The sequence below is a fragment of the Idiotropiscis lumnitzeri genome, chromosome 6 (genome assembly GCF_059441095.1).
Source record: "Idiotropiscis lumnitzeri isolate Australia: NSW breed Sydney's pygmy pipehorse chromosome 6, RoL_Ilum_1.0, whole genome shotgun sequence".
NCBI lineage: Eukaryota > Metazoa > Chordata > Actinopteri > Syngnathiformes > Syngnathidae > Idiotropiscis > Idiotropiscis lumnitzeri.
In genome coordinates, this window is record NC_142396.1 from 11,518,073 (window position 1) to 11,529,285 (window position 11,213).

At 38.7% G+C, this 11,213-nt stretch overlaps 2 protein-coding genes across 2 annotated transcripts; both read right to left on the reverse strand.

Annotated features, from left to right (window-relative positions):
- Positions 1–1,060: 1,060 nt before the first annotated feature.
- Positions 1,061–8,142, reverse strand: samm50 (SAMM50 sorting and assembly machinery component). Its single transcript, XM_088299583.1, has 15 exons — positions 7,940–8,142; positions 6,755–6,865; positions 6,572–6,673; positions 6,405–6,492; positions 5,928–6,034; positions 5,720–5,850; positions 4,682–4,769; positions 4,473–4,601; positions 3,533–3,604; positions 3,364–3,450; positions 3,188–3,258; positions 2,949–3,016; positions 2,716–2,862; positions 2,295–2,436; positions 1,061–1,217 (listed from the first exon to the last, which is right to left on the reverse strand). Exons 1-15 carry the CDS (start codon positions 7,958–7,960, stop codon positions 1,172–1,174), a joined length of 1,410 nt encoding a protein of 469 aa, XP_088155709.1. The 5' UTR covers positions 7,961–8,142; the 3' UTR covers positions 1,061–1,171.
- Positions 8,143–8,311: 169 nt separating this feature from the next.
- Positions 8,312–11,200, reverse strand: efcab10 (EF-hand calcium binding domain 10). The gene is made up of 4 exons (XM_088298785.1): positions 11,068–11,200; positions 10,192–10,356; positions 10,021–10,111; positions 8,312–9,951 (listed from the first exon to the last, which is right to left on the reverse strand). Exons 1-4 carry the CDS (start codon positions 11,180–11,182, stop codon positions 9,906–9,908), a joined length of 417 nt encoding a protein of 138 aa, XP_088154911.1. The 5' UTR covers positions 11,183–11,200; the 3' UTR covers positions 8,312–9,905.
- Between the last annotated feature and the right edge of the window lie 13 nt (positions 11,201–11,213).

Sequence of the window (11,213 nt, forward strand, 5' to 3'; positions counted from 1 at the left end):
TGTATATTTGCATGCTTTTTATGAAAGTCTGCTGCTGTTACATTAACGGCTACATTACGCCGCCGACTCTGTGTGATCTATATCTTTGCTGCTGTAACACCTCAAATTTCCCCATTGTGGGACTAATAAAGGACATCTTTATCTTTATCTTTGTGTGGACGTGATCACATGAGCTCACGTTTGATGTCAATAAATCTAAACTATTGTGCGGAACGCTTTTATACTTTCACAAGTTGAAGTGGACAAGAGTAGTTATGTGCTTTTGCATTTTGGTGGCGATCGGTCGCCGTTTTCGACAACAGAACTGACAAAGCGAGCAATATTACCTCGCAATTGCCTCCCTGCTGTGACTTAGATGCTGAAACCTGGAAAAAAATGGTCTTTTATGAGGGACATTTTAGTACTGATTTCATTTTTAAATGCAAACCCATTATATAAGCGCCAATGTTAACGTCAATCAAGCGTCCCTTTAATTTGAGCGCAGACACCTGAATCATTTACTTCACAATTTGTACTTTGACACTTCCCATGACTGTTGAAATACACAAGCACTGACAAACTCGGTTTGAACGTTAAGATTAAAACTGCCATAAATTAGGGTACACATTTTACTTTGGAAAAATCTCATACCACATTACCTAACAAAAAAAAGTCACAAAAAAGTTTTTATGAATAGAATGTCTCATTCGCATATCTCTCTGTTTAATCACAATTCATTTAGAAATTGTTTGTGTGCCATGACTCATTGCATGAATGGTAATAAGATACACAGGTTGCCCATGTTTTTTTTTTGCCGAGTGGAAGTTTTTAATTGTTTTGCCTGTCACTATACAATGGTCAAGCATAGGCAAGTGAACAAAGATACATTTTTTCGTAGTAAATATAGATTTTTTTGTACCAATTAAGGGAAATAGGATTATCTCCTACAAAAAAACTGATCCCTATATAAGGAGCTCAGAAGTTATTCATACACATACTGTGCATAATCCGTTTTTCTCAACCTTGTGGCATAACAACTTGTCCAGCTTGCCGTTGATTAATAAACACAGAGCAACGCTAATTCAGTGCAAACACGTTTATCAATGAAGTGATAAGTTGCAAACAAACATCTACGACAAGCGGTCTTCCCTTTCATCAACATGGCATTCCTGTTGAATCGAGACTTGTGACTTCAGAGGAAGCGTATTCCCGCTCCAAACTGGACCCCATCACATATTCTGGAAGACGGCAGTCAAAAAAAAACAAAAAACAACACGTGATATATTTTAGTTCAATGAAAGGAGATTTATGCAAATGTGCTTTTTTTTCTCCATGCATTATATACAAATAGTCGCGTGTCTGGACTGCCTGCCCATGGGCCACCAATGACAATCAGCGAGAATGGACAAATTTACAAAGCAAAAAAAATATGCTAATGGGATGTGCCATACCACAAAATTAATTGACAAATGTTTTAGGGTGGGTTGGGGATGAAATGCAGTATATGATATAACAACGGGATTGCTGTGGGCACTTGCTTTTAGTGTGGGTGTATATGTGGTAGTTGTAGTAGTCAATGGTGACTCCCTGCAAAGGGTTCTGTTGAATGTATAGATTAGAGTTACAGTGGCTATCAAAAGTCTGCACACACTTGTTGAAATTTCAGGTTTTTGCAATACTAAAAAATAAATGAGACCAAGAGAAATAATTTTACAGCTTTCACCACCATTAATCCCTCAAACACACGTGGGAAAACATATTATGGTCAAAAACGTTTTGGTTCTAATTCCAAAATGGTGGAAACACAAAACTCATCAGCTGGGACTGTGGTCCCTGGACAAGTTTGAAGAAAATATGAAAAATTCAAAAATAGAAGTCAGTGTCAGTACTAAGCCTTTATATGTCAGCAAAAGCCTATCAGAACATCTAAATGTAACTTGGGATTAATAAAAAAAGGCACTTCAAATAGTGGCAGGTGTGTTTTGAGCCCCTTTTAACATGAGATTCAATGTGATTGCAAAATTCTGAACAACTTGAATACAGTTTCCCCCATGATTTTCTTTTGTAGATTGAGTCATACAGGTTAGAAAATTGGAAATGTTTTGAAATTATTTATTTTGGGTTTTTTTTTAATCATAAAAACCTGGCATTTGAACAATGATGTGCGGACTTTTATATACACGGTACCTGGCACATACTTACTTGAATTCTAGTATGACAACGTTTTTGTCAAAAAGTACATATCGGTTAAATAAAAATCAAATTGCCCTCCAGTAGACATCAAGATGACGTTTGTGATTGGACAGCATCTTTACCTGTCTCCACTCTGAACTCCCATGGGAATGCAGTAGTTCAGCTCCAATCTGGCAATGTTGCCTAAACGCAACACAATACCAAGTCCATATGACCAGCGGATGCACTCTGCCAGCTTCTTCAAATGTGCTTGAGGGCCCTCCCCTAAGCATGAGAAACCCAATGATTTTCATTATTTTTATAATTACGGTTATGAACATTTCATTGCAAACATTTTTGGGATAAAATGATGCCACATATGGTGAGTCTGGATTCAGTGTAAATACTTCAACCATCTTTTCTATGTACTATAAAAAATCAAAACGGGTAAGGGGCGCATGCTTGGTTGACAACGTTAGACTTTAGAGGCATATTGCGATCAAATTCCGAGCTTGGCGATGTTCGACTACAACGTTTGTTTTGGATTTTCAGAAGCTAACTCACCATAGTTGAGGTTACAAAGGTTCCCTGCGTTGAGGAAGAAATGCGTTCGGAAAAGGTCGCCGAAGCCCCCCCTGCCAGGCCGGAAGGGCAGCGGAGTGTAGAGGTGAAGGCCTCCTGCCCAGTAGGCTTCTCCTCCCAGGTAATCACCTGTCATCCCAGTAAGAAAACAAAGCATCAACAATTAACATACTAAAATAAGCAAGAAAACTTGACAGCGTAGACAACCATCTCACCTTCACTCTGCGGGCCCATGCTGTACATGCTGAAACCTCGAATACTGGTGGGGCCGCCCAGATAGAATCTGGAGGGAAATTATGACAGAGATTCTTACAGAGAACGTTTAAGGAAAAATGTTGATCAACCGTGGGTGCAGCATAGTGCCAAAGTTTGATGGTCATTTTGAGGAATCGCAATGACTAAGAGCAACTTGGTTTTCTCCCCACTTAGGTTTTAAAAAGAAAATAGTAAGTACCTGTCTGCTATGCTTGTTGGCTTGTCACCAATAGGCAGCAGCAAACCGCCCCACAAGGAAGCCGACAAAACCTGGAAGGAAAGAAAACTGAGGTGTTGGTAAAGGAAATTCCAACATAAACTGTGATAAATAGATGTTTTCTGTTTTTATTTTTTTTATAAATGCGGAAATCTCACAGAGTCCCAAAAGAGGCTTTTATTGAGCTGGATTTCAAAGTCCTCCTTGAGGAAACTGGCATCGCCTCCGGTGTAACCGGCAAGTTCCTGCACATTAAAACATCAAATATTGCGTTAATTCATCAATGGGCTAGTGGACTAATGCCTGATGAAGCAGCCTGCAACCGACCTGATGGATTTTCAAGAGGCCACCTTTCCTGGGCAGGATGGAGGAGTTTCGGGTGTCGACGACCATGGCGTGCTGAGGGCGGAAATAACAATGTTGTCAACCATTCTGAGTTGTTACAGCCACCAAGGAAGTTTATGTATAGGTTCAGAAGGATTAAAAAAAAAAAAAGTGTGCTCCAGATCTGATCCTGATTCCGTACTTGGCTAACGATGTTTTGATTTAAATGTCAGATTCATTTTTTTTATTAGTGTATTGCAGCATCGACAGTTTTGACCCTTTTTTTTTTTTTTTTTTTACAAAAAGGTGCATCTCAAATAAGAATGTGGTAGAAAATATCATTTAGTTTGAAAAAATTATACAAAGTTTGTGTATTACACATTTTATACTAGACATAATTATCGGAGAAAAATGTGTTTCAAAAAGCCAATTCTTACCTAATTTCTATATTACAAACAATTATGACTTTTTCTTAGGTAATACTGAATTCAGTTTTTTTTTTTTTTTCAGACGATAGAGTTAGGGTTTTTGTTGGCCTTATGCTCATATCACACTGAGCGGCAAAGTTTGTGAGTGTTTACGCATGGCCCGAATGTTGGATTTGCAAAGTCGTTCACCAGACCTTCACAAACAGTTTTAATGGTCACAAAAATATAAAAAGTAAAAAAAAAAAAAAACAACACTCACTACGTTTGCTAATAATAGTGAGCCTTCACCACTCAGTGAGATGCAGAATTTAAAATAAACACCCAAATTATAATTGGGAAATGTTTCTATGGTAAAGAAAACAATAGTTTCACTTTTTTAATTCTATGAAAAAAAAAGGTAATAATTTCGAGAGATGTACTTGTAGATTCAATGTCATTCAAAAGACACTTTAATTTGAATTGAACTTATTATTTGAGCCATTGATGATGTCATGTGGGATTTAAAGCCATAATACCGCAAGTGACGACTTGAGGGAATGTCCACTCTCTTGCCGGACAGCAAAGGAGGCGGTGCGTGCCAGACATCCCAAATCTCTCCACACACCTTCCCACTTCAGGGTTTGGTTGGTCTTCCACACGGGGAACTGAACATGCAAAGACGGCAGACAATAAAATTCTTCCCACAATGACAATGCCGATCATACCAACGTTTGCCGTCATTTACATTCAGCTCGGCTGAGACGCCACGATCCGTCTCCCTTAGTGAACTCCACGGAAACTGACCGGTTACTTTGTAGGCGTTGAGCGTGATGCTGGGAAAAACAAAAAACATGGAATGTTATTTTGCAGCACAACATTCCTCTCATGTTTCATAGCTAATAAAACACAAGATTATCAGATGTACTACATAGCCATCGGACAATCCGGCTGTAAGCGACCTCTAATTTGCAAGATTAACAATGCATCATATGGAAAAAAATGAGCAAATTTTGCAATCATCCACCCATTTTACATCCCTTGCTCTCATGAAGGTTGTGGGTTGGTGGCCAGCTAACTTGGGTCACAACATGAAGGAGTTGCCAGCCAAGCTAAGGGCACAGATGGACAAACAAGCCTTGACACTCACGTTCACACTGGCAGAAAAAGTAGATGAATGGCTCTCAAACGACCATTATTACGTACCACTGAAAATAAAATACTTAATATACTCTCAAAGTACCACTATAAAGACCAACATAAACATTGCAAGGTAAGGTGCATAGTAAGCCTAAGTATTCAGCAAAAATATAGCAGATGCACACATACATATTTAATCAGATTTTAATTAAGTTAGATTTGTTCTTTGGACATTAGCAGTGTGCATAAATAGAGGAAAATTAAATACATATATGAGTCATTAAAAATGTATTTTACTCTAAATTTCAGTCTTTAATGAACATAGCACGTACTATACATGATCCACAACTAAAGTGCCAAAGGGAAACTATCCGAATTCACTGTTTTCTACAAATGTATTTTTCATCAATTTGTTCATCTATGTCTGCCAACAATATGAGTGGCAGAACAATTAAATACATGTCCACTTTTATGTATGTATTTTTATGTAATTGTATACAGAAACTATACAGAACGCAAGGCAGTAATATATATCCCGTTGCGAAAAAATTAATACACAAATATATGTACAGTACTGTCACTCGTAATTGTGTACACATGACAACAAAAAGAACTGTAAGCGAGCATCAAAATCTCCCATTCTTACTTGCGTTCAAAGTTCCCCACTTGAGGTTTGAAAAAGGAAAGGCCATATGAAGTCTCTTTGGTACCATACGAGAATTGAAAGGTGAGCTTTTCAGCCCGGCCAAACACATTGGGCAACTTCATTCCCAGCACCTGCCATAAAAACATTATTGCAGCATCATTTAATATCGACAACTCAAGTGAGACCGTCCATCCGGTGGTGCGCTCACCATGCTTCCTTCATTGTTCCCGACCATAGTGTTGTAACTGCCCGTCATCCGCCTCAGCTCGGTGACCTCAAACGTCACGTCGAGGCCATTGGGAAGAGCGTCATCACCTTAAAAGTAAGAGGTGCCCTTGTTTTTCTTGCCTTTCCAGTCCCCAACATTTGTCAAACAAGTGTGGTTGACTGTTCCTCTCTATGATAATCTTTTCAACGTTTTGTCATTATCCGCAAAAGTTGGAAAAAAGTAGCACCACAGACAAGTAAATCTTGTGCAGGATATCTGCTCTCTTCCCAGTAAATACAGAGTTAGTGGGCTTTTGAGGTGAATATTTCAGAATGAACTACAGTTGGAGTTGGGCTGCATTCAAAGTTAAGAGACGGTCAAATTAAATTCACTCGAAAAGATCATAGCGCATTTTTGGGTTCACCTGACAAATTTCAGCCAAAATCCAAACAGCCCCCAATTTTGTGTTTGACATACCTCTTGAGGTGTCAATAACAACTTCAACTTTCCTGAAGATTCCAAGACGAAGCAGCTTCTGCCTGGCTTCGTGGGATCTTTTCATTACCTAAAACATCAACACAGCAGCGTGGAGTCTGTGAACGGGACATAGTTTCACTTTGCAGTATATTATTGACAGTACATACATCAATTAAATTCCTCGCTCGAAAAACGTCTGAGATCTCATAAGAAAGGAGGTCCTCCTTGGTCCTCCCGAGCCCATCTATATGCACCCTCTGGACCACCACCTTTAGAAATTAAACAAACACGAGGAAAATTCATTTAGCAAGGATGTTTTGTTGTGTGTTTGGCAACTACATGGATCTTACATCTTTGTTTTCCAGAATTTCCTGCTTGGGCTCCTGCTCCATTTCAGGAGGCTCAATGTCGTCGGCATGGACTCCCAGCTCAGGACCCTGCATGGGCAGAGGGTCCAGGCTCTGCAACACCAGGTTACACAAAGACATAGAACCATCAGAAACACACTATGATTAAACTGAAACACTTTATGGACACTCCATTAGGTACACCTAATGACATGCAACAGAAGAGTTACATCAAATATGTTGACTTTACAAATATAATCATCTTACTGTATAATATGATGGCAGAATAAATTCTTCTTTTTATTCATTAATTCTCAGGACACTTATCATTTGTTTGTTTTTTTTAAGTTTACTTGACCGAATAGTTCCAGTCAAATCAGTGTGTTGCGGTTTTAGAACTGTCAGAAACCATTTTTTTGAGAAATTGGCAGTGAAATCTTAACAACTCACACAGACGTGAAATGCTGTGGAATTAATTCAACTTGACATTTACAACTTGAGACTTAAAAGTTGCAAGGGTTTGAATCGCCTAGTGCATATGGAAGTAGAGTGCAAACATAAAGGATATGTTCAATTTGTAATGCAAAATATCATATAGGGTTCAATTTTAGGAAATTGTTCTGAAAGTGAGAAACGTCCTAAATTGGACAGGGGAACAACAATGGTGATGATTAAAAATAAAATTTGGGTTGAGAACGACCGAATCTTCTTCAATGACACAAATAAACGGTTAAGTGGCTGACCGGAGCAAGATTGGGCATCATATGGTATTATTAGATCTCACTAAACAGTACAGATTAGATCTCACTAAACAGTACACGTGTACCTAATAAAGTGTCCTGTGAGTGTACAACACAGTAAAGTACAATCAGTCAAGTCAGTTTTTCCAGTCCCAAATAAAATAAATAAAAGTGTAATGAAGACAGCGAGCTGGCATCTCAAATGAAGAAAACCTCAAACGTTAGCATTGCGGGCCTAATGACTAAAATGCAAAGGAGGCAAAAATGTGATAAAGGGTGTTCCATTGTGCAGTTTGTTCGCTAACAAGCGTGCAGCATTGGCCACCGATGCCGAAAGACTCGTTGAAGGGTGGACGCTGTCACCGAGGGCCTCCCTTTTCTCCTTAGCAGCCGCACACGCCGAGAGGTCAAACGCCCAAAGCAACGCGTTTCTGTCGCTTTTTCTTACCCTGGCGTGGACGGTGCCCATGCTGAGATCCACGCAACGGCGACCCGGTGATATAAGGTGATAGTTGAGAGTGGGAGAAAAAACGCATAAAGCTAATACCCAACACTAACAAGCGGAGACAGGAGAAAGGGCTTCACGCAAGGAGGCAGCCATGTCACTTCCGGAATTCGGCTTGGCCACGCCCATCCGGAGGCGGCCATTGCTGGCGATAACGCACAGTACTGTATGCACATACACGTGTACCTAATAAAGTGTCCTGTGAGTGTACAACACAGTAAAGTACAATCAGTCAAGTCAGTTTTTCCAGTCCCAAATAAAATAAATAAAAGTGTAATGAAGACAGCGAGCTGGCATCTCAAATGAAGAAAACCTCAAACGTTAGCATTGCGGGCCTAATGACTAAAATGCAAAGGAGGCAAAAATGTGATAAAGGGTGTTCCATTGTGCAGTTTGTTCGCTAACAAGCGTGCAGCATTGGCCACCGATGCCGAAAGACTCGTTGAAGGGTGGACGCTGTCACCGAGGGCCTCCCTTTTCTCCTTAGCAGCCGCACACGCCGAGAGGTCAAACGCCCAAAGCAACGCGTTTCTGTCGCTTTTTCTTACCCTGGCGTGGACGGTGCCCATGCTGAGATCCACGCAACGGCGACCCGGTGATATAAGGTGATAGTTGAGAGTGGGAGAAAAAACGCATAAAGCTAATACCCAACACTAACAAGCGGAGACAGGAGAAAGGGCTTCACGCAAGGAGGCAGCCATGTCACTTCCGGAATTCGGCTTGGCCACGCCCATCCGGAGGCGGCCATTGCTGGCGATAACGCACAGTACTGTATGCACATACACGTATACATTAAAAACATCATACAAACAAGTATTTACTGAAAAAATATATAAATACAGTAAATATGCTAAATAAAAAAATGCATACGTAAAATACAGTTAAAACAAATAATATACAATGTCTTTAAAATGATTACATCATATTAATGTGATTGCCACCAGGAATTAAAACAAAAGATTAAAATAACGTTTTTATAAATCAATTATGTGTGTATAAAAATATTTTTTAACGTTGTAACCACTCTATCAAATGGATGTGGGAAAATGTGTACGTTTTCTATGAAGAAAATGTAGATCATAAATGACTATTTTTCTTTATTTAATTCTTGATTCATACCGCAATTTCATGCGTACTACAGATCAGGTGTTGCAGACCTTTTTGAAGTTGAGAGCTACTTCTTGGGCACCAGTTTGAAACACACTTGTGAAAATAACAAATTTAGTTAAAACATATTTAATGTCATTATATTCTTCAGATACAGTGAATATCAACATCATGTGTCATTATTTGTTTGTCATATTCTATTGTATCATCAACACCACTTATCCTATACAGTCGCAGGGGGGGGGAGGGTACTGGAGCCTATCCCAGCTAACTTTGGGTAAAAGGCACACTACATCCTGTGAAGTGGTTGCCAGCCACACAGTCACTGAATGGGAACCGATCTCACGTTGCCCACACACGAGTCAGACAAGTGTACCACTACACCATTAGTGACTGAATATCAAAATGCAACTTAAATTAAAAAAAATAATTAAAAGGCTGTATATAGCTGCTGTTATTCAATTACTGCTTGTGGACTTTTGGTTTAATGCAATCTACATTCCATTTACATTTATTTGACAGTGTAATGACAATAAAGATGAATCTCATGTAATCCAATATAAAAAATAGATAAATAAATAAGAATCTTTTTTTGGAGTATCAGCAAACAACACTATTTCTGTGTTTTTAGGACTACACATAATCTCCACCAAATTACACAAGTTTGACTGGTTTGTTATTTTATTTATCCATATTGGCATTGCTATAAAATAATGTTATTCAATTATAATGGTTCGCTTCAAAGCAGATAATGGAGGAGAAAAAAAACGGTATAAACAGACAAAGAAACAGTTACTTTTTTTTAAGGTTGTTTGTATGTCGCTGAGCATTTCTCCAAACTTAGCATCCTGTAACAATAAGAGAACATGATACGGTTAATGCATGGAATTTTAACAAAGTCTCACAACCTCTCTTACCCTTCTGTTATGAAAGTATCATAGGATATTTTGTCATTGTTTACGCCATCAGGGCACTCGTTGATGTCTTTCATGCCCAATGAGATGAGAGCTGTGGAGAAAATAAGGCTCGTTTAACAGAAAAGAATGGCAAAAAAAAACATTTATTTTCTTGAGATGTGACGCACTCACCCTGTTTGTACTGCGCAAACGGGACATGTCTTTCATTGGCCGGGTCCACTATACCAAACGCTGCATCCAGATTGGAAGGGCTGAGCAGACTGGGCGCTTTTTGGCCGCTATCTCGAGCTTCTTTTAGTTGTGTCAGCTTCTCGATGAGGAAGTCTTTGGGATCATCTGAATGAAAAGGACAAATCAGTTTAAGTTGAGGTACATAACAACTGAAACGACAACAAAGTAAGACTTATGGGTTCTGAATTAGCAATGCAATGAATAGTGAGGTTTACTTAAAAAAATAAAGGCAAATGTATCAAGAAAACAAATGAGAAACTCAAAAATACATATAATGATCTTTCACTTATATAACGCGTTTTCACCTATTAAGTCACTCAGATTGTGTGAAATACATAAAAAAGTGACGTCCAATCAAACTAGGGTAAGCTCAAAATGTCAACAAAATATTAAATAGCTTAAAGGCAAGTAAAATATTAAGAATAAAAACCAACGTAGTCACAATCAGTTAAAAGTGGAAATGAAAAGGTTGACTAATTATTGATTCCCAACTACATGAGCATGAAAAAATATCCACGTTTACTTCATTGGTTGAAAAATGATTAATCATCAATTATATTTATATGAAGATAACCAAACATTCGTGGTACTAATGCACATTTACAGAACGCATATACAATTTTTTAAACATAAGTGTGAGAAACTAAATGCACAACACACACGATAACAAAAAGGTAATTTAATCAGCTAAAAAAACGCTTGAACAGTTAACACGGACTTGCTAGTTTAGCTAATCTGCTAACTAGCTGGCAAAAATCGAGTCTTTTTGCCGCAGAAACTGCTCAAAAGTTTTTTTGTAATACAGAAAAGGCTAACCGGGTCTATAAAAGAAGAGCATGCTGGTGAGGTTTTTCATGAGGTCAAAGATTTTGTGTTTTTCCAGGTAAGCAGAAGCTTCTTTCTCTCGCTCGGTCGCCATCTTGTCTTCCATCCTTTTTGTTGATGTTGGTTGCTAGGATACG

What these genes read in the sequence shown, in the direction of transcription:
- samm50 (XM_088299583.1), bottom strand. Translation starts at nt 7,960, where the DNA reads ATGGGCACCGTCCACGCCAGG. An exon ending in AAAGCCTCTTTTGGGACTCT is followed by an intron (nt 3,259 to 3,363) that starts GTGAGATTTCCG and finishes CTTTCCTTCCAG; the next exon opens with GTTTTGTCGGCTTCCTTGTG. An exon ending in GGAGTTCAGAGTGGAGACAG is followed by an intron (nt 1,218 to 2,294) that starts GTAAAGATGCTG and finishes GCCGTCTTCCAG; the next exon opens with AATATGTGATGGGGTCCAGT.
- efcab10 (XM_088298785.1), bottom strand. Translation starts at nt 11,182, where the DNA reads ATGGAAGACAAGATGGCGACCGAGCGAGAGAAAGAAGCTTCTGCTTAC. An exon ending in GCTCTTCTTTTATAGACCCG is followed by an intron (nt 10,357 to 11,067) that starts GTTAGCCTTTTC and finishes CTTTTCATTCAG; the next exon opens with ATGATCCCAAAGACTTCCTC. An exon ending in GTTTGCGCAGTACAAACAGG is followed by an intron (nt 10,112 to 10,191) that starts GTGAGTGCGTCA and finishes TTTTCTCCACAG; the next exon opens with CTCTCATCTCATTGGGCATG.